The sequence below is a fragment of the Strix aluco genome, chromosome 2, assembly GCF_031877795.1.
Source record: "Strix aluco isolate bStrAlu1 chromosome 2, bStrAlu1.hap1, whole genome shotgun sequence".
Taxonomy (NCBI): Eukaryota; Metazoa; Chordata; class Aves; order Strigiformes; family Strigidae; genus Strix; species Strix aluco.
The window spans coordinates 120,869,666-120,893,302 of NC_133932.1; the positions used below are offsets into that span (position 1 = coordinate 120,869,666).

The 23,637-nt window shown below is 38.6% G+C and overlaps 1 protein-coding gene across 1 annotated transcript in view; it reads left to right on the forward strand.

Annotated features, from left to right (window-relative positions):
- Window positions 1-22,670, forward strand: part of GUCY1A2 (guanylate cyclase 1 soluble subunit alpha 2) — a 174,406-nt gene extending 151,736 nt beyond the window's left edge. Inside the window, exon 8 of the mRNA XM_074816150.1 lies at window positions 3,840-22,670. Coding sequence (XP_074672251.1) covers window positions 3,840-4,047 — 208 coding nt within the window. The 3' untranslated portion in view covers window positions 4,048-22,670. The remainder of the gene's footprint in view (window positions 1-3,839) is intronic.
- Window positions 22,671-23,637: the final 967 nt, after the last annotated feature.

Consider the following 23,637-nt stretch of genomic DNA (forward strand, 5'->3'; position numbering starts at 1 on the left):
TTTCACAAAAACATCATAAAATATTGCAGCCATCCTTCCTGCTGAGCCTGAGGGCAAGCAGAGGTATTTTTTTTGTATAAGTATAATAAACCTTCACAGTGTCCAGTGATAAGTGCAAAGGTCGATGACTCTGAGAGATGGAGAGATAAAGTGGTGATACTGCTTTCCAACGGGCAGGGAGAGAGTAAGAATCATTGTGGAAAGCATGCACTCAGCACAGAGGGCCTTGCAACAAATAATTCTGTAGTAACAAATCTTTGTTAGTTGATTTTTCTGAATATAGGAACTCACTGATCAAGATGTGACTATTTCTTGCCAAAACAGTTTGAAATATAATTACCCTATCATTTCATCTATGCAGAAAAGAGCTACAGCTTTTAAAAGCTGCTTTAAGGTTCCTACTAAGTATGATCCTAATTTCCATTCACACACAGACCTCCTGACATTGAAATGCTTCTTGTTTCCACTAGAAAATAACCACATTTTCTCCTTCCATACTGACACCTTTCTCTTTTTTTTTTTTTTTGTATGGAGGAACTGAAAATGAAAAAATAAGTGGGATAATTCTCAGATATCATCTCATTTTGTCTGAAAGCAACAGCATTTTCACCAGGGAAGGAACAGAACAAGAATTTAAACAATTCAGGAAGATTTCAGGTTAGGAGGGGAAGCTGTCAAAGTTAATCAACTACAAATCAGTGTTTAAGAAATTCTTCCTCCCCTGAAACATCAAGAAGACAAGCTGAGGGCAGACCTAGTACCAGGCAATTTATAGGAATGCTTGAGTAGTGTGACCCTCACAATTTAAGCACTGAATTGTAAATTATATATCCAACCACTTGAGTGAAACCCAGAATTTTGAACCTGTGAATAAGCTTACTATAAAAATACCATTTGCAATAGTGCTCTTAAGGGAAATTAACAGAAGTGATGCAGCAAAGACAGCTGAGATAAATGCTTTGGAATATTTTCAGACTAGTTGTTATATGCATATTCCTGAACTGCGGAGGTTGTGTAACTTCCACTTAAGCTCTATGACTATGGGACAATCTGGGGACATTTTATGTAGAGTTTAAGATGAAGGTGAAGGATGGACTGTGCTCTCATACTTTCAGAACAGGCAGTCTCATGTGGTCACAACAAAGTGCTCTGAGAATGGTCCACAAGGTGAGACAACCAACCAGAACTGGTTGCTACCACCCAGGAAACCTTTCAGACCAGAAGGTTTTATACTGGCTCTTCCCCTGAGCCAGAGGGAAAAGGCAAAAACTGCTCGTGTGGCTTGGCCTTGCCCTCGCTGAGAGTCTGCACTATTCATTCAGCTGCTTGGCTATTTGTCTTCATGAAAATGAAGACAAGAAACTCAGAATCATAGAATCCCAGGTTCGAAGGGACCTGAGGGATCATCTGGTCCAACCTTTCTTGGCAAAACATAGTCTAGACAAGATGGCCCAGCACCCTGTCCAGCTGAATCTTAAAACTGGCCAGTGCTGGGGGATCTGGGCCATGGCCATCAGCTGCTACTCTTTTTTTTTTTTTTTTTTTTTGTAACATTGCAAATGGCCTTAAATATAGGAGGGAGTGTTCCTGCAGAAAAATGTCCTCACTGCTAAGCACTGAGGATTAGCAGATAACTTATTTCTTCTGTATATACACAAAGCTGTAGGAATCAGAGGCAATTTCTGAACCATGATCTCATTCTCAGCCTGGGAAACCAAGTGTCAGGACCAATATATTGAAGGAATTTAAAGAACCTGTTCTTTAGGACTTTGTTCTTAAAAGTATAAACTAAAGTAAGCAGGATAGAATATGATCATAAGTAGCTTCCATTAGCTTTTGGTAAAGAAAGTTTCCTGCCATGCTTGCTTGGAAGCAAAAATGCTATCCCAGTAAAGGTCAGCTAGACAATTTCTGAGGGTGAAAGACTGATTCAAACAGGACAACTAGTGTAGGGCTGTGGAGCCTATTACAAGCCATAGTAGTGGAGAAATTTCCAGCAGACTAACAGGTTAGTCACCCGTCACTCCTGGAGCATTTCACTGCAACCAAGTTACAATTCACAAAACAAGTGAAAATAAGGCCTTTAATTAATATCTTGCACTTTTGTTCTATGAGGAAAATAGTGTGAAATATCAACTACGCTCAGTGCCAGCCCTGAACTGAATCAAAGAAAAAAAAATTTCCTACAGTTTCAGACTTGTATAACTGTCATTGCAATTAGATAATATTAGGCTCTGAGAAGGAAACCATTGATTTTTAGCAAGGCCAAATGCTTCATAGAGAATAGTCAGTTTGGGGAAGAATGACTGCAACAAAAGCTTACAGATTTAGCTCAGAAAGTTCTAAGAGTTCAACTGTTGCTTGCAGAAATCTAGTTTGGGAAGCAGCGAAGAGTTATTTCACTGTATGAAGCCTGCAGTTTTCAAATGCAAAATATTTACCACAAGCATTGCAGAGATGAAAAGAGAGAAGCGTCTCTGCAGAGGCCTCTGTAAACTCTAATGCAATTTAGAAAAGATTACAGTATTTTGATCATAAAATTGACAGTCTGGAAAATAGATTATGACATCCAAACTACACACTAAACAAAGACCACCACAGAAGTTCAAAGGCAAAAACATTGTTGGATTTATAACCAACTGATTATTTAAAAGCTGGGAAGAAAATGGCTTTATTTTTCAGTGAGCTCACATAGATGGTCTCAGCCAAAACCCATGAAAAATGCTCAGTAAAAGAAGTACCATTCCATCTGCTGAGAATCCTGGAAAATTATCCTGGCAACAGGATTCATTCATTCATTTACTTCCCAGAAATCAGCTTTGGAGACATTAAATAAACAACCTATTACAAAGTCCACCGAGGTTTTTCCCACTGATGTTTTTGAGCTTCAAAATGATTAAGAGAATAAATATCTTGGGAGGGGAAAAGGTGAAGAATGCTTTCATATATCCAACTATGCTCAGAATTTACCATTACCTCAAAACTGCTCTTTTCAGTGCTGCAAGGCACTGAACACACCTAACTTAATTTACTGGAAACAAAAAGAAAATGTGTGGAGTTATTTTCTTTATTTTACAAGTCCAACTAGTTTCAGGGAAGATACTTGATAAAGAGGCCCTAAACTTTCAGATCTAGCCAGACAGAGATTTCTCTGCTATGGAGGAAGACGAAAAATGGCAAAAGGCAGTATAGTCAGGTCTGTGATGTTGTGTCATTTGTGTGGGCATGCCTGGAGGATGGCTTCATGGCTCCTGGGAACCTGTATCCCTTTTGACCCCAAGCAGGTGGCCCTGAGTACTTTTGATGAACAGTGTCAGATTTGATTCTAGTTTTTGTTGAAGCTGAATTTGCAGTATTTGAACTTAGTTTATGAAATATAATACTACTGAGTATGAGAAGGGCGCAAACTGACCACTCTGCTTCTACCTGTGAGAGCTCCTAAGCACTGTCACCTTCATACCTACTTTCCAGCAGGAGACCTGGTGGTAGTCATCAGTCTGAAATGTTATTTTCTGCACAACTGGCCAGACCTGGAGTGTTATGAATTTGGTTCCCTTTCTGGTATATGACTTTCTGAATGCTGACACTGATTTTCAGAGAATGTGTTTATTTGGACCATCTTCTCAGTTGATCTCAGTCGACAGAGCTCCTTGAAGTTGATGATGCTAAGTTAATATATATCAGCTGAGGATCCTGACTTAGGATTTTTTTAGACGTTACATAATACTTTTAACTCATTTTTTTATTTGGGACCACATAGGGTCAGTCTCTTCCAAAGATGTTTCTGGACTCTGTTTTACAGTTTTTTATATCCCTCTGTTTTGTTTTTTTTTTTCTAGGCTTTTGAAAAAGGAAGAAAATTTTATTTTTATCCCTCGTTCCCGTGAAGAGCTTCCAGAAAACTTTCCAAAGGAAATTCCTGGGATCTGTTACTTCCTCGAGGTCAGAAGTGGTCAGAAGCCGCCAAAAACGTCCATCACATCTGCCAGAATGAGAAAGGTTTCTTACAACATTGGCACCATGTTCCTCCGGGAGACTAGCCTATGAGGCCTGCTGCAGATCAAAGACTCATCAAAAAAGCACAAGCCCAGAACTGGGTCATGACAGGGGAGTTGGAGGTTCTTTCTATTTCACTGCCTTGTTCTGAACAAGCAGTAAAAGCTCCATGTAATGTCAGGCAATAATAATTTTAAAAGGTGGGTGACTGCTGTCAGTAAGCAAAGTGGAGATAGGGAAAAAAAAATTAAACAACGTACTTCCACTTCCAGAGGAATTTGTTTCATAAACTTCAGTCTGGCCCCTCTATGACAAACAAAACCAAACCAAACAAACAAACAAAAAAAAACCCCAGCTCTCAAATTAGAGGTTGGTTTTGTTTTGTGCAGAAAGGATCATGGTTCTCAGTAGATTTGCACCAGCTAAGCAGAATTGAGAGTCAGTTCTGATTATGCATTCCTACATTTAATGTGTTCTTCAGTAAGGTAATGATGTTTTTTAACTTTATGAACAAACATTTCATACATATACTGTACACCCGTTGTAACCTTCCTGGCAGGAGGAATTATAACTCAATACAAATATTGTAGGAATTTTACCTATTTTTATACATATTTCACTTTCTGGACAATTACATTCCACATACTGTAAGCTGAGTGAGCTTAGATAGCTTTTCAGAAGAAGCTACTGTATATTTCATACATTCTACCTGTCAAACCTTATTGTTATACAAGTGGGAAGAAGTCATTTTTTGACTTTTTTTGGCAACAAAAATACTGATATTTTACAGAAAAAAACACTTTGGTAAATCTCTTTACCTGATGTTTATGCTAAAGCTTTAGATGAGCATTGCCTTGCTTATATAAAATAATGTTCAGTATTTGTCCTACAGTGCTATATGTCCAGTCCTTCCAGGACAATGCAAAGTGTAGAAGATCAATGTGTTGACAAACAGAAAAGTTCTGTTTAGTGGGGCTTGTTTGCCACTAAATTATCAGCCAAACTGATTTTTGGTAGAAGTCCTGGACTTTTTAGAAAAAATTGATCTTGTGAAAACTTATTCTGAGGAATTCCAGCAGACACTGGAAGCTCTCTGGAAACTGGTTTTCCACATTTTTTTAATAGGATTTGTGCTCCTACTCCAGTTTGATTATTGAAAATCCTGTTATTAATGATGCTCATCTGGAAATTTCCTCTGTTGCTGGATTGGTTCCCTGCTTTATCTAATGTAGACCAAAAAAACACTGAAAAGGGGAGGGCAATACTTTCCCAGGTTTAATGCAAATGGCGGTTCAAGATTTCGATGAATCTATGTCAATTTAGAAAAAAAAGGCCAATTCTTTGCTGTTGAAAATGAATATAGCTTTGTTGTCTTCAATGAATCCAACTGAAACAAGATGTGGATCTGTTCCCGCATAGGCAAGTTTCCAGGCATTGTTTATTTCTCAGGTTTTCCTTTTCAAAAATAATGGCAGTCAGTTTTCCTCTGCAGGTGTACTTCCTTTAGGGTCATACTGAAGTGGGACAATGTTCTTCTCTTGCAGATTGTTAGTTAACACTTGTGCAGTGATTTTGAAGTGGCTTAGCTTTACGTGGTCCTGATTAAAGCTCACTGAAATCAAAGATAAGAATCTCAGCAGCACTAGGAGGCATGAGAAGCTCTGCATTTCTATAATCCAGACCAGAAATTAGAGTTCACTTACAGATTTAGTAGTAATAACTTGAGGCACCTTTTGAAAATAAGTAAATAACTTTCATCACATGTCCAGATTATCCAGTTAGATCTTTCTGTGGAGTGAATGACAGTGCTGCATTTCTCCCCTTTGACCGGTAGCCCATATTAGAGTGCAAGCAAGTCCACATGACACCATTAGCCTGTGATAACGTGTTTCAGGCTTCCTTTCCATGAAGCCTTTCCGGATGAGCAAGGACTATCTTGAACCTGTACAGACTTCAGCATGTAGAAGACATCAGACCTTATTATGGAGGGGTGGTTTTTCTGCCTGAAGAGGGTAGATGCATGGGAATTAGCCCAGAAACTTACTTAAATGGAAATTCCCTTGCTTTCTAGAGGAATACTGATGTTAAAGGTTTCTTCCATTGATATTAGAACATCCTTGGCATTGGAGGAGTTAATCTTTTATCTACCTTGATAAACAGCATCTGCAGCTCTACTGCCTATCTGAAAAATGACTTAAGAAAAACTGTTTGAGCTCGAGGTTGCAGAATTTCCATCCAAACTACAGATCTGAGAATTTTCTGCATAGAATGGCAAGTTTTTGCCTGTAGCCATTAGTTTGCACATACACAGGATGTAGCATGCATTTTTTCTCCTGAGAACATCAGAGAGACATGCAAGAATTATAAATGGAGCAAAGTTCATGTTTCACCGCTTGAAGAGGAACACCACTTCCTAGCTAATAAAGCTGTGGTTTTGATGTCATTACTTAGTTCCCTAGAGTGAAAATTTTCCAAATAGCTATCGATAGATTGAGATTTCATTCTGATTTCTCTGGCACATCCTCATTGCTCAGTAGGTGCTGATGTCAGAGTACCAATCTCTCTGGCCAAACTCTTTTTCTTTTCTCACCACCCACAGTCCTGTATGAAGAGAACAAACACAGAGGTTAAGACCAAAAGCTTGTGGCTTAATAACTTGTCTCTCACAGTTGCCAATAGGAAATGTCTAGGTTAATTCTGTGGCTGATCTTGGTAGATCTATGGAAACGTTTTCATGAGAAATGAGGGATAAATGCTAATTCTACTAGCAAATTGGAGAAGCAATCTAAAAAAAATTGAATCACCATCCTCATCCTCTCAAAGACTGTTTATAAGGAAATTTATAATCGCAGAGATCAGTGCAGAAACTGAAAATTGGTGTTGGCATCACCATGGAGACAATGACAGTGTTTGCAAATAAATCATCTAGCTCCCCAAATTAGAGTGGATTTACTGTATAAGAATATTCAGTCTCTGCTTTTTATAAGCTTGTGTAAAGGTAATGTGTCCAGAACTTCAGCACTGATGCTAAGTTTTGTGTTATTTGTTTCTGTGTTATGACAAGGAAAGTTAATAAAAAAGTGTGGGCTCACTAGGGACATTTTTCTATCTCAGTGTGAGAAAAGTGTAAAACAGATTCTCAGCACTCTTTAACTTAGTAGTTGCATCTGCTGCCTTTAATATTAGGTTGCAAGTTTATTTTGTTGGACACCTTTATGAAGTGAAATGAAATTTATTTTCAAGGTTGATGCTGTGAAGTCAGTTAGATGGTAGTCAGACTCAACATTTCTTCAACAACACTTTTAGTGATAAGGAAAACTTTCTCATTTGCCTGTCATTGTCTTCATAAATAAAAAGGTTCTCAGAGTTTTTAAACCTTGGGATGATGAGGTTAGAGGTGCTGAAGTGGATGCAGAAATCACATACTATAGTTGGAATTTTCTTCTAGTATTTTCCTTTCTATAAACCAGATGCTTTTGTTCTTCTGATTAAGAATTTACACGTCTGTGTTTCTTCACATAGCTGCAGGTAGCAACATCTGCTGTCTTGAGTTTCTGTACAAAACAAAAGCACCCTCTCTGAAGATAGAGGAGATCTACTGCATATTGCCTGTACAAGGCAAAGAAAGGATGATGTGAGGACCCTAGCTAGGGTCATTGGTCTCTTTGCTGCAAACTTCTTCTGTGCAGCTTCCCTCTGCTCCAGGCTCAGAGGGACCAGAGACCATGGACTGACCACAGAGGCAGACGTAGTGGCCAACTTCTTGTACAAAAGTCATGTGGCCTAAGTAAACAGAGGCAACAGTCATTCCCCCAGAGCACTTTTTACAGATCTTGTGTCAGATTTTTCCATCTGCTTCAAGATCCCCATCACACAGGCTCTTTTGTGATGCATAGAGGTCAGGAACTCAGAGCAAGAAGGAAATAGTGATGGAAGTGGTAGAGTGGTGCATAACTTTTCTACTACATCACTCTGGTAATCTGTCATTCAAAGACAAAAGCCTCTGCATGGGAGAATTGCTGCTAAACCAGGACTCTCAAAGTGTGGTTTTCTTACAGGATCCCACAGGCTATTTCTTTTTTAATTCCAAAGAGCCAATAGTCATTAGCTGTGGTTGTGGTTTTGGCTTCACTGTTCATTCCCACATCCAGTTTCAGATCTGAGTCTGTTTGGAAAGGCATTTTGGAGTCTGGAAGCATGCCGCTGCAAACAGAAAACCAAAGCTTTTAAAACCTTGGAAATCTTGTATGGGAATTGCCTATTAGAAGGAAGAAATCCTTGTAGTTGAGTCATTAGCAGGTCCTACTGCAGTTCATGTGTGTGCGTATGCCATTTCACAGTGCTATCTCCTCCTGTGCTTATGGTGTTCCCTACCAAGCCAACAGTGGTATCAGGTGTATAACTACCTTTTCTATGGTTTTGATTAACATCTTTAATTTTTTTCTGTATAAAGCAAGCAGTGCAGAACCATGACATGCTGCATGTATTTAAAAGTATCATAGCACTGCACTGAGGCTTAAACTCTACTAACCAATTTCACATTGTATATTTCTTCCTCTGAATAGATCCTTCTCCCAGATGATTTAAAAAGGAAGGAAAAAAAAAATACCACCCAAAACTGCAGTGTTGAATTGCAAATGAGTATGAAACCTGCATCAGTTCGTGGGGCAAGTTTAACTGCTGGGCAGCTTTCAGACTCTTCAGCTGCCACAAGCTGTCACACTTGCATGCTTCATGCAAGCTGTCCTGCCAAGAAGTCTGTAATCCAACAGCAGCATCGCAAATTTACAGCATTTTCTGGGTTTTCCTCTTCCAGTCTCAGGCCACGACCTCACCTCTGCTGAATGCTCAGAGCTCACTGAGGACAGCGTATTCCCTGTCCTAATGCACTCTCAGAGCTTCTGGCTTCATTTTTGGGTTCCAGTGATCTTTTGCAAAATTACACATGTGTAATATTTGAAATAGCAACATGCTTAAATTAGTAACAAAACAAGAAGCATAAAAAGCTTGTCAAACTCAGAAACAGTTGGTTCCCTTCCTTCAAGGTAATACATTATTCATAGCGCTTTACTAGGATTGAGGGTGCCAGTGACAGTAGAGGCTGTGGATGAATTGAAGATGCTGAGTGTGCAGGAGACTCAACAGGCAGGAGTTGATCGGCTCCTGCTACTGTTCATCATTCCATCACCTTGCACACTATTTCCTGCTCTCAGTCAGACTTCTGCTCTTCAAAAGACCTCCACTTTCTTTCCTTTAGCACCCTGTGTGTGACATAAACAGTGAGTAATTTTATTGTTGTTCCTATTAGTATCTGTTGTTGACATGACTGCTTATATCTAAAGAATAACTGGGGTTAAAGGGCTGATCTTACTCTGCAGCAAAGACAAAACTGCGACAGTGACACGGCAGGCACTCACATCCTTAGAGAGGGAGAAGACCACAGTGCAAGTTGTCACTGGTGGATTTGGGTGGAGAAGTCGGTACATTAACAGTCCGTGGTATGTTTTTAACTTTCCCAAGCACTAAATTTATCCATGCAGCTAGGACTTATTCCTTATCAATGTTATTAATTTACAATGCATGAGCAGCCTTACAACAAAAATCTGTAAACTGTTTAACTTCATCTACATGATTGATCTTTTGTGGCTTGGCTATTAATCATGCATGAAAGCAAGCAAAACGGTGAAACTGGGGAATGTAACAATTCAGTCATAGGCAACAGATCATTCACCTCTGCAGATGCTTACTTGTTCCTGTGGTTTAGAAAGGTTGACCCCCAGTTACCTGTGGTCCAGGATAGTAACACTGTGTCACTATAGCAACAGAATGGCCTCTGAAAACCAGCATGAGGCATCTCAGTCTGCTTCCCTGTGGTCTGTGGTTCATGTTGGAGAGGACAATACAGTAAGTGATGCAAAGGGGCAACTTTGCTGGCAGCCTTTAACAAAAGAATCAGTGGAGGCAGATGTTAAACTGGCTGTTTGCTCCTGGGGTTTTAGTTTCCAAAGGCAGAGTGAGGCTGAACATGTTTTATTTTGGACAAAAAGAGGAGACACAGGTTTTCAGAAAAACAAGTGTCTTTCCTGCTTTATGGCTAACAGAGGCAACAGAGTGAAAGGGTGTCCAGAGGGACACACTGGCTGCCTCAGCTGCAGCAGTGCTTGCTTCTGCTTTCAGCTTTCTGGCCCACTTTGGCTTTAGCATTCCAAGAATCATGTTTACACTGAAAACTGGGGGACAGGTAAGTGCTTCAGGCACTCATCCCCTCTGCTCTAGACACAGCATGAGGCTGCCTAAATCCCTGAGTGTGCTTAACTTTCTCAGTGACCACAGATGGCAAACTTTGCCTAGACATCTATTTTTTAAGATGGCCAAGATAAGTGAGATTGATCCCACTGAATTAAGCTTTTTCCAGCCCAAGTGCTGTGTCTAAAATATTTTAGTCTTGCTGCTTTTCAGAGTTTTGCATTGGCCAAAATAAATTGAATCAAACTATATGGCAGAGGGATAGATAATCATAATCTGGGATAAATAAAGGTTTGATACGGTAGCTGTGGTGACTGTCAAGAACAGGGGCTATTACAGTTTTGGAAAGCTCTTCCTTCTGATGTCTGAACCCTTTACATGCAGTGTCAGCACTGCCAGTCACAACTCCTCAATACCATTAGGACTGTGATCTAGAAAAGTTTTGAGCTTTGAGCTCCTAGTCCACTTATTCAAACTCTCTGTGCCACCTTCACCTGAACTATATGTCAGAATGCCTACATAAAGCTTGTTAGTTATGCTGTAGTAAAGATGATAATAAAATATATAAATTCTAAAGAGCAGAGAGATAGTTGCTAGGTTATCATTAACATACATTTTTTGTGCTTCTGTGAGTTTGTGGGCCCAAAATTAACTTTCCATTAGCAGCAGGTCTCACATTGAGCTACTTGTTTTCTAGATAATTATTCCCTAGCAATACTCTCTAATGACTACTCTTGAAGCAATAAGTAAAGCCATGCTAATCTGTTCTGTGTAGATTCTTGTACGACACCTATCACCTTAACAAACCACCTTTTAACAGAACATTAAATGGCAGAATAACACCCTGTATTGTTTATTTTTCCATCATCTTCCCCAGGGGAGAAGAGTATGTAGTGGAATCATTTGATTTTGTGAGGTGGTGTCTTTTTGTTAGTTTTCTAAAAATACATGTTGCTACTTGCTTAAATAAGAAAGAGCAAAATCAGAGCTATAGACCAGGATTAGAAAAGTGTTTTAGTTGTAAACAAAGTATTTTAAAGAATGCTCACTGAGTAAGACTGGTCTCCCATCCTAGAAACAACAGTACCAGTAATATATGTAAGATATACCCAGGAATTATAAATATGAGCAATAAAACAGGCAGGTATATAGAATGAATATCTTCTGCTTTATACACAACAGTAGATAGATGCTAAAGCTGATTAGTACCCAGAGAGGAGGAATACTGTTTAATCTGTTTTGGCATTTGTTTATTACCAGTATACCTCTAAGGTATTATTTTTTCCTTCCCTAATGAGACTGGAACATACTGTTAAATCGATATCAGAGTTTCTGAACTTACTGCAGAGGAACATGGTTAGGAATGCATAACTATCAAGGGGAGTTTTTTAAAAGTGAGCCATTGCTCGAGAGAACAAATCACGTGGAAAAGATAAAAGAGGTATGGACAGGTGTATTTATTTTAAAAGTTTATATGGCATTTCTGATTGGTTGAAATAATCCTGAAACTGTACACTTAAAGCACAGCTGCCTGGTTCAGGGTATTTGAATTTGCCAGGAAGGAGGAGGTAAAATTTTCAAAATCACATAAGGGACATACTTCTCAATCCCATTTTTTCTGCTTAAACATTACTTCTTTCTGAAGATTGAACCTGACTTTGCTGAATGATCCTGAGGTTCTGAATGCCTAATTAAATTTTGGAAATGTGGGCTATAAATTCATATAACTTATGTTCCTTCGAAATGTTCATAATGGTATGTGAAAGCAAATTCTAAACGTCCAACCAGCAGCAAAGGTGCATTTTTCTCACGCTAACCTGTGCTGGATGATGAAATGTGGCATTGTTTCTAATCTATGCAGTTTTTTACACCATTTTTCAAGGTGATGCTCCCAGATGTGTTGCTGTGAGCATATGAATGTTCTGCTCTTCAGTGGGGATGAGGCTCGTTACCAACCTTTGTAATGTTCTGAGGGATCCTAAGGGAGGAAGCACTGCCCAGCCAACTCCTCCATCCAATTTAGCTCAATCTACTGAGGGACTGTGAAGCTGAGTCCAAGATTTACTTTCTCATTACATCTCTAAGTCAAGTCCCGCATGCTTGCCAGTGTTTAGGTGTGTAAGCATTCCCCTCTGGAAACTTCCCACAGGTCCTGTAAGTGTATAGGTAAGAAACTGACAGAGGGAAAGCATCTGAAGAGAGTGAAGTATGTGTGTAGGAGAGAGCTGCTGTATATAGATGTGCTTTCTTGTATTTGGAAGTTGGATGACCCAGAGAGTATTCTGGGTATGATGCAAAATGCAAGTGCTGTACATAATGTCATGAACTCTCAAGGCATTAGGATGAGTTTTAGAGTCCATAATCCTTGAAGTTTTAGTGGAATTGCATGAGAAATACACTATTTTTGGAAGAGGGAAAGATTCTTTGTATTTTAAATAAGAGTTGAATCTCTAGTTGCACAGAAGAATTGTGGGGGGAAAAGAAAGTCTAAAAATTCTAAATGCCAAATGCAAACAAGGATGTCCCGCTTTTTTGTATCATTTGACTTTTCTGGAGGTAGGACTCAGAATTCCTCTATGAGTTTCAATACTGAATACAAAAACTAGATGTGAAACAGTACAGGTGAGGTACTTTGTCAGCTGGTAGAAATTTGGAGATGATAGTAAGAATGCCTTTTAAAAAGTATGTAGGGGTACAGTACTTAAATGTTAGCACTTTAAAAAAATGGAAGCGGTTCTGCTTTATAAGTAAATACTGTTTAGAAATGTCTAAACTGAAAGAGAGCTTGCAAGACTGTTGTATCATAACAAAAAGATACAAAGTCTATGACATAACCTACGGTTCACACCATTCCTTCAGGAACAGTGCTATATATGGAGTTTTCAAAAGCACATTGAACCAACAGTTGTTTATAGTTAATTTCAAAGAGAGCAGTATTTCACCAAGCACCTTCTGCAAAAATGCCAAGCAGATCATGTTAGGTAAAGCCTAGATTTAACTCAGTTGCTTTAGAGTGTATTAAGGGATACACGGCATCCCAAGCAAGGCTTTAAATGCACTTCCTAACACGTGTCAGCATTGTGCCTTTTATTGAAGTCTAAACAAAGCCTAGTCTAGACAAAATTCCCATCCCAATTTATATTTCCTCACTAGAAAATTAGCGCTTCACTAAGTTGAAGCCATTAATGTCTTTGGTGCTGGAATATTGCTTATTATTCTTGTCTCACGCTGCCCAAGTTGCACTGGGGCCCATTACGCTCTAGAGCACCAAGGGTTTGGGGAATTGCTGTAAGATTAAGCGAAATTCAGCTAATGTAGATTTAGGTATTTAAAAATTATGTCTGACCTGAGCTAGTCAGGCCAGCTCCCTCTACAGTCGGTGCAGACATCCTGGCATCTCAAAGAATGATCGTTCCTGGAGAAAGTGTTAAGGATTAGATAAACTACTGCCTTAGATGTGCTCTTCTCTTTCTCTCCAGTGACTGCAGTGTTGAGGTGGAGGACTAGTTCAGATCAGCTGCCATACTGTAGGTGAGATGAATTCCACTGTTGATAAGAATGAGAGGATCTAATAAGATAGAACAGCAAATATACGTGGAGAGAAACACATCAGTGGCAAGGGCCAGGCTCCAACCAGAGATTCAAAGGGTTGTGGTGGTAAAATTATTAATGCTTAAGATTTGAGAGTTCAGGCTAGAAAGTTTCTCCTAATTAAAAGAACATTCCTTTCAACTAAAAGGTAGCAATCTGTGATTGTTTCCAACTCCCTACTTCTGATCCAAGATAATACTGGTGTGCCACTCCTGTAGGCTCCACCAAGAGCCATCTCTCCATGTGTCATGTTATCTACTGCTTGATTCCTTCTTAGAATAGTGGCAGTTAGCAAGCTACTTAAGGAGTCCATCCCTCCCAGGAATGGATATGTGGTTTACGTAACATTGAAATTATCATTCTTCCTCTCCTCTTTCTTTTTTTCTGAAACAGTATATAGGTTGGTCTCTGCAATCACTTGGGAAAGAAGAGGGGAGCAGAGGGGGAGATGCTGGCTGAATGTTCTCTCTCTACAGTCATAGTTGCTAAATCTGACCTGTCCTAAATTGTGTTGTCACATACTTGGAGTACCCAGATTCGCTGACAGGATCTTAGGTTGGGCTCTGAACCAGAGGCAAGTGGGAAGGACAAAGGCTGCCACTCTGCTATACTGCTCCCATACTTCTCTCTTCTGTTTGCAATTGCTCTTCTGATCCTTTGACATCATCTGTGGCAATTTTCACCGCTGTTATGGTTAGGGAGGCCGTGGGAAAGTTCTTGGGAAGAAGCAATAGTATGCAGTCCTCCACACTGTGAATTGTCACTCTCTCCAGAGAAAAGGAATTAGAAATAGTATTGTCCTCAAGAGCTGAGAAGACTTACAGAATTTCCATGTACAGTAAACAGTTTCTATAATTACCAGGAAAACAAAACAGAGAAGCAAAGTTGTGCAGCAGGGGCATCCCATCTCATACACACTGCTGTGATAATGAAATCCAAACCCTGTGGAATTGCAGGCACATTATTCTCACTTGCTTTAAAGGTCAGCTAAGAAGCTAATTTCTCAGATGGGCTCATAGCTCTGAGACAGTGTAACACTAGTCATTTCTTCCAACAAATTGCAGTTGTCAGAGAAACTGGATTAGTAACTCATGGAGCTAAAAATAGACATTATGCACTTGGCAGAGAAGGGTGAATTCAGTAACAGAGGTGAAGGTATATCAAAATACCATAACATCTGGAGAAAAAGCAACAAAAAAGTGCTCAACTCAAAGCAAGTTACCCATAAAATTACATTAAAAATAATCTGAATTACCAACTGGAAGAATGAGAGGGTTTAGTCTTCATTCTGTTTATTCACCTTCCAAATCAGCCTTGTAGTTGCTGCTTTATCAGCTGAATCAGTTTGGCCCCAGTCTTTTCAAAGTCATGTACCTCAAGTCAGGCAATGAAAGTCATTATGTTAAAGACATTATTTAAATACTGAAAAAGAACAGTCTTTGGCCTAACATTTTTATCTTCTTTACAGGGGAGAGAGATAATTTATCATTAAACTTACTGAACTGAAAAATAAAAACTAAACTCCCAAAGCCCAATAAGAGATCTACAGTGAAAGCAACTTTCCAAACCTCAGCATATCTTTACTAAAAAGTGGGTAATTATTTTTCATTACATCAAACATTTGCATTTTAAAGAATTCTCTTTTATGGCATGATTTTGCAAATTTGTGTTACTCCTTTCTTGGACTTAAACAAAAACCGCAGAACACTTCTTCATTCTTGTTCAGTTATTTGTTTTCTGTAGCAGAGCAGTTCCACCATACTGTGTATGACCCTGCAGGAGCAGCAGTCCACTTCAGATAGGGAGCCTCAGCCTGTCTGATCAAGGTGAAAAGTTCTGCAAGGTACAGGTTGGGTCTCAGCTGAAGACAGGGCTGGCAGTAGTTGCATGCAGTTTGTACTATGACTTAAGTAATTCTTTTTACTTTTATATTCAGAAGCAGACCTATGTATAGCTCAGCAATAAGCTTCACTACTTTATTTAGAAACTCTTTCTGTAGTATGTGTCTCTTCTGCACACCTTTTATAAAATCTCTGCATTTCAGATCTGAGGCATTGACAAGTGTAGGGTATAAATAACTTATGTCAGCAAATCAAATCACTGTGAACAATATTTGCAAAGTATTTATGCACATTGTCTTTTAGATGTCTTACACGCTAGAGTCCTTTTTGCAAATTCTAAGAGAGGTCAAGAGTAATCTTGATTTTGGGATTTAATTAGCATCAATACAGTTTTCTGGCATTCACTGTGTACCATTATTACTGCAGTGTTAAGGTTCAGTTGTGAAATAGAAATGTCAGGATAAGTAGCACCAGCAGTTACTGCATTGCACATCCTACATATTAGGTACACATTTCATGGCATACTTTGTATTTTATAGAACATAACTGGTTAAATATGTAGAAAAGTAGTTAGGAGTAAAAAATACAAAATATGTGGACACTGCTGTGTCTGATAAAGTCTTGAGGTGTTATGGATGTATTATCACCTACTCTTGGGATTGCTCTGAACCAAATCATGCATCTTTGGCATCCATCCCTGCTTTGGTGAGAGGCATAGTCATCATCATCCCTTTATTTGTTAAAACTCAGTTACATTAGAGCCTGGAGATTAATAACACAGGAATTTTTCAGCCAAGTATTCTAAGAGAACTAATACTGTTTTTTTCTGAATATGGTGGGCTCTGCTGCTAGGACTGACTTTATATCCCTTCTTGATTTGATTTTAACCTTTCCCAGTTTACAGAAATTCTGCAGTTCCATTTTCCAGGGTTCCATAGTGTTTTGAAGAGACTGTGTATAGTCTGGTTGTGCAATCCACTGGTGCAACACACAAATGTTAAGCTGTTTCAGACCGCCATTCTGGAGAGACCAAGCAGTGTTTCACAGCCACAAATAATCCCCTTATTCTCTTTGCCACCTTGCTCTGCCCCTGTGGCTGACTTTAGAGAAGGAACTGAATGCTACTAAAAATCTTCTGGTGGTTTATATTTGTTTCAGTGGGATAAATTCAGCATTAGGAGAAACTTGGAAAACAAGCTAGTATTATTGGCATGAACTTCACAGCCTGAGCCCATCAAGTCGTAGTTCAGTCTCTTCCAAAAGCCTTTGAGAACAAATTGAACTTTGCATGCAATATCTCGTCTAGAAGAACTGATAACAATTTTCCAGTTGTCTGTCACTGTGATCCTGACTCTCATCTCATGGAAAACCCATGAAATTCGGGAAACCATGAATGGAAAATCTCATACTTCTGATACTTGTTTAAACCTTTCTCCCAGGAGCCTGCTGGAATTCTGAAATCAGTGATTTAACTGGTAATTCATTCAGACTTATCTTCATTTCCTCTGCAAGTAACTCTAGAGGATGATTAATCTTTGATGCCTTAGAGTTTTATCTTTCGACTTTTCCCTTTCATTTCGGTGTTGCCAAAATAAAATCTGAGGGCTAATTCCTATCTAAGGTGGTCACAAACAGCTCCAATAACAGGGCCAGACGTATGTGAAGGTAAATTGTAGGTATGAGTAAAATACTTGGATTATAGTAGGAAGATGGGTGTTCACCTGAGTTCATGATGCTCAGTTTTGGGAGTGGGAATTTTTAGTAAGAGTTAGGAGCCACATATTAGTGGTCTGTCATTTACTGAGAGCAGAATAAAGGGAAGGAGCAGTTCAGTGCAGTTTTAATCTCAACTTTATGAATGCTGAGACTTGCTGCTTGCCCTGTTTCAAACTTCTCTGTTTTGCAAGCTGGAAACAAATATTTGGTACTTCTAAAATGTCAAAAAAGTCTGGACAAAAGGTCTGCACTCCTGTGGAAATGGACCAGTCTCCCCTAGGTGCAAATGCTTTTTGCGTAATTCCATAATGCTGTTTTAGTGTGGCCTATAAAGCTTCTCTGAAGAGACTTGTACAAGCATTCTGCACTAAGTAACAAGATTACAACCTTGCACTATCAACAAAGGATGCTTAGCATTAAAATAATACTGAATGCCATTAAATAATACTAGAGCTCTATCAGGGTTTAGAGCACTGTGATGTTTGTGAACTGAAGCAGTCTGTATAAAATTTTACAGATACAAGGATAATCCAATTAATGACAGTATTTCCATTTTAGTAATATGCAGAGAAGGTAAGGCAGTGTCCCTGGACATTTCTGTCAATTTAAAGATGAAGAGATTAATTTTAGTGCTGTTTAGATCTGAACATTATTTTAAAACAACAGCATTCAATCTACTGGGAAGGGATGTGGCAGGTTAGGAATTTTACTGCGAGATAGCATGAACAGAAAAGTTCAGCAAAGTACGTAAGCCAAGAACTTCCCACACTGAAACCAAGGGAGTAATTGCAGAATCGAGTCTGGTTATTTGTCCTAGCTGTTCAGCAAAGGAATCCACCTGCCAACAGAAGCAGAGTCCATACAAACTATCACATGCTGCATTTCAGTTTTTTTATTGGGATACATTTGGCAGTCTTAGTGGTCTGTAAGTTACAGTAAGTACCTCTGGTTGAAAATTACTATTTCAGTTATGATTGCTTCCCCAAACCAACTGAATTTATTACTAACCAAAGACTTAACTACTTGAAAACAAAACAGTAAAGTTTGGTTCTGTCGTTTATGTCTTTGACTGCGAGCAGTTGAAGTGCATAATATATGTACTAACCAGGCCTGCGTTGTGTCATTGAGCAAGTTATTCAAGGCCGCAGCACTAGTATAACACAGCAGAATTCAGTATTTATCCCTTTATGGGAACATGAGTCTATGTAATAAATCGATGTGCCATATGTGTAGGCCATGGGAAAATTGTGTGTGCAGTGAACTACATATGGTCTTAAAAGCTTTAACATTTGTACTGCTCTTCCTATAACAGAATGTATATCTTGATAGCTGTGACCCTATGAGCTTCTGAAAAAAAATGTAATCTAAAGTTTATTCTTCTTGTTTTAAAGTCACTGTTCTGTGAGTTACTGTTTACACAGGCCTCCATACAGCAAGGGATTTTTCTCCATGTGTTGCTGGGAAATGGAAAAGCAGATGCTATCTGTAAATCTTGCACGCTAGAGAGATCAGTGAATGCCTTTCCTGAATCTCCTACTGATAAGCTGCTTCTTTTTTCTGTCAAATGCAAACAGTGCCAGTAGCCTGGACCTTCTTTAGAAGACACAAGTCATTTGTTAAACAGCCTTGTTGTGTTCAGCTTCTATTGATACTTACTAATTTTCTCTTTCTGCCTCCTTTTGAGTAGGCTTTGGTGATGGGATTCTGTCAAAGTCTAACTAAGGGCAAACAGTTTGCCTTTTTTACCCTTTCTTTTTCCAAAGCCACTGAAGGCCTCAAACAAGAAGAAGAAACTTTACAAAACTCATGCAGGCATGTTATTAACAAATAGCAGAAGGATAAAACAGCCTTCTAAGAGTACTCCAAATTATCTTTCAATGGCATGCCTGCACTGCGTTGTGACTTGACATCTTGCTTTTATAGTGTGACCTGCTATAATGGTGTTTGTTACAATAAGGTCCTTTTAGTTTGTCCTAAAAGATTTTACTTGTTTGTCACCATATTAGAAACATAAGGTACACTCTGTAAGAAAAGCAATATACGATATACTATACATCATCTATTTCAATGCCTCTAGTTTTAGGCTAGTATTCATATAAATGTTTATAATCAAAATACAGGTTTTATTGTTCTTCACAGGACCATGCAAAGAAGTTTTGCCTTGTCTAAATACTAACAGTTGTCTAAATACTAACAGTAACATTTCTATTCAACAAATACTCTTTTCTCATGCTTCTTGTTAACTTGTGGTGGGCTCCATCCTGCTCTGATTCCCCATTAACACCTTTGAAGGGGAAACATAATGAGCTATTTCAGTGCATGACCATTGCACAGTACCTGATTCATAAATAGATCCAAAGTCTCATTTATGAGTTGTTAGTGATCAACAAAACAACAAAAACCCTTTGAAGTTCAGCTGAGTAAGTTCTGAAGATCTTTCATTGCTTATTAAGTTTTGCAAAGTTTCTTGAGTCATTATAACAGACATATTTGATGAAGCCTTTGTTACAGACACTGACACCAGCCTTCGTCAAAAATTGTTCTAATTTCTGCTTCCCATTTTATCTGGAAGTCTACTGTAATGGAGAAATTATCTGGATTTTAGAAAAAATAAAAATCATACAGGTTTCCTTCAAGATAGTTCTCACTTTATTTGACCTAGTCCTCTGGTAGATAGCCCATATTAATTCATTTTTTCATATTACTAACACGATATCCAGAAAAAAATGCTTCTCCAGAGAAACTCCACTGGGGAACATTTTGTTCCTGGTTGTGACCAAGATACCTCTATTTCAGAGCTAAGTCACTGAAGAGGTGATCAAAGAAGACAGAATATTAGGACAAATGTACCAGTTCAGTTACGCTGCCGGGTCCTCAAGATACACCATCCAGACTGTAGTATTCTCCCATCATTTAAAAAGGCAGAAGAATAGTTTCAGACTGTGTCTTTACATTATTTGAGTTTTAGTATGTGAAGACTGCATCTGTTGCAGACTTGCTTTCTCATGAAAGAGTAGCTGGCTTCTCTCTTTTGTGATACCTTTTTTGTCTGTTTGGGATTTTTTGATATGTCTTCAACCATGTCAATAGCTTTGACTGGGCAGCGCAATATCTAGAAATCCTGGATAAAAGGCCACAATAAACGTGCAGAACAGTTCTGTACCTCAGGTGAGAAGAGTTTTGTATGGTTACATTGGGCTTTCTGCTAGGGGCAGACCAACTTTGCAAGTGCGCTGGACTCATGCTGTAGAATTGGTGTGTATAGGCACAACACATGCTGACACAGTGCTCAGCTAGTGCAGACACATGGTTGTGCATTTCAGTCTGGCAAATCCTGAGGAAAAGCAAGGAAGTTGCAGCATTTGGAATTTCAGATGCTGGCAGTACAACATGATTTGTACCACCTACTCTGTCGTGTGTCATGAAAACTATCTGGAACAATAAGAAAAGAAGGAAAAGAAAAAGCGAAATGAGGGGGATTGTGAGGTAGAGTTCATTTATCAGACTTCATGTTCTCTTAAACCTCCTTCTTTGCCATCCCCACATGTGGAACTAACACCATTCAAATACAGTGGTCAGTGCTGATCATCCATCTCATAGGAGTTGTATCTGAGTTTCCATAGGTAAATTTTATACTGAGTATCTAGAATACTGCCAGGGGGCAGGAGGTGACTGTCCTTTTTAATAACCACTGTTCAAAGATTCATTGCTGAATTCAATACCCAAATACCCTGTTGGGACTTGGCAAGTAGGGTTCACTTTCCAGCAAGGTTTTGTGGTAGGAACTTTGAATGTAACTATGAATCAGAATGGATCTGTGACAGTCCCAAGCTTTCACAAATAAAGCAGATAACTGCAGCATGGTCAAAACCTTGGTCATTACTGCCATGTCAGAAACCCAGCGTTCTGAACAACTGCAGGCTTCCTACCTCCTGATAACCCTTGCAAAACAAAACCACGTGACTCCTATTATACCTAACAGGAGTCCTTGTTTGGACTAAAGTCTGCAAAGAGCATTGAAACCATATCCTACACTCCTTGCTGTACAAAACCATCAGTGGTCTGATTCTGCAAGTGTTACATTTGCTGGGTAACACTCAGTCTGTAAACAGAACCATAGTCCAGCATGTCGACATATAACGCATTCCATGTAGGAACAAGACAGCACTTTCCCCTGACCTGCATTTGGATTTAAAGCTTAGTTACATGGGCCATTTAGGCTGCAGTCCTGCGTGTGCTCAAGTGAACAGGTAACTTAAAGGACACAGGGGCCTCATGCAAAATGTGCTTTGGCCAGGCCGCCTGCAGACGTTGTGAGCAAGGATGGTGGGACTGTGGCCATACCTCATCGGGTGGTTGTAGATGGGAGTCACACACCCAGTATCTAATGCAGCATTTCAGATATCTAAGGACTTATTTTTCCATACATTCTACACACATTCCTATGTATTTTATGAATCAGGTCTGTGATCAGTGTTTTCAACAACTTGTTTGCTGCGGTTTCATGGGGTTACTATCTCTTTGGTTTGCAATGTAAATGATGTTGTACATCTGCTATTTTATGATACAAATGCCATATGAATTGCTTATTTTTAAAATGTTATAGCTCTGTTACGGTTTATTTACAATGCCATCTTACAGTATTGGTTTAATATACAATGTATCTGTATGGCATGAATTAAAATTGCTTATATTTTACAATGTCAAATATTTTATTTTTGTTTTCTAAAATGAATACATTTCATCCTATGCAGTTTCATAAATGTTTCTTAAGTGGCTCATTATGCCTGGAAATATTGCTTCCTCTCCAGTAGTGCAGGCTTAAGAACCAGTATTCCTGATCACAACCATCAGATATATCATCTAGGAATTTTGGATTAGAAATATATGTACAAAATGTAAGCATTTATAGTTAATCAGAACATCTACTATATCTTCCTTGCTTTTCATGTAATGATACATTTTAATCATTTTGTATACTTTTTTTTGGTAATTATTTGTGAGTCATACACAGTGTAAATAACATTTCATTATGCAAGATTTCTAGGTATTCAAGATTTTAAAAAGTCGAATTTGTATATTAAAAGAAATTGACAGTAGATTGGAATGACATAAAATAAAGTGGTGATGACTATGTTCTATTTATACTGTTCATTTCCAAATGGTCTGTTAAAGAAAAAACATTTCATTTGCCCTTTAATGTCCAACCAGTTATTTATGGTATATTTACATCAATAAATCATTCAAAAGTCTATTAAAATTCATGATGAATCATTGAAATTTTCCCTTTTTCTGTTGACAGCTTACCTATGGAGAGCAGAATTAAAATATACTAAAACCCAATTCAGTGGAAACAGTCCAAAAAAATCAGTGAAGATAGTTGTGGAAAAGAACCTCTTTTCACTCCGAGCTCTCAAACCTCACCTTATACCACAAATCCAAATGTACGGTTGAACAATAAACTAGTAAAATATGTTAGAACAAAATGCTAGATGCTTAAATACACATTGTGTATATCCCTTGATATGTAAGCTTTGGTTTTCATGGACATTGCCATGTAAAAACCTTCCTGAAGCCTTTGTTCCTGACTGAACTTTTGGAGTTTTGAGGCAGAGCTGCTTAAGAAATTTAACAGACTGTTGGAAAGAAAATATCTGTTTTGGGTGATACTATAACGGTTAATTTCTTCCAGTGATTGTTTAGTTCTTCGTTCTGTAGAACAGCAGAGCAGAACCAGATTTCAGTCCTGGAGAACAGAGTTAGAAAATGGGTGACATTACAATGAAATATCAACACTAGCTCATTTCTACCAACGCAAGAACAAAGGAAGCTGGCATGCTGTAACATCATCAGCCGTACAAATGCTGCTTGTGTTGCGCATTTTTTCATTCGTTCTTCACCTTTTTTATGTCCCCAACTGAGAATATGATTCATTCTACTCTGCTATTTTTTACAGAAGACCATTAACTTGAATTGGTTGCAATATTTTTCTGTGGAATGTGTTACTGGGAGAAAATGGAATTTCAATTAATTCAAAATATTGGCAGGGGAGTTTGGTTCTAACATTTCAGTACTGAATGTGCTTGACTTCTATGGGGCTAAAGCTAAAGCTAAGGAAGGCCTAACCTATCCTAAAATTTCAGGGGTTGTTTGCCCTTACCACAGCTGGCTTTAAGCCTGTTGAACATTTTCCAAGAAAGAGACTGATAATTTGCCTATTCTAGTCTTCAGAATTACTCGAGAAAAT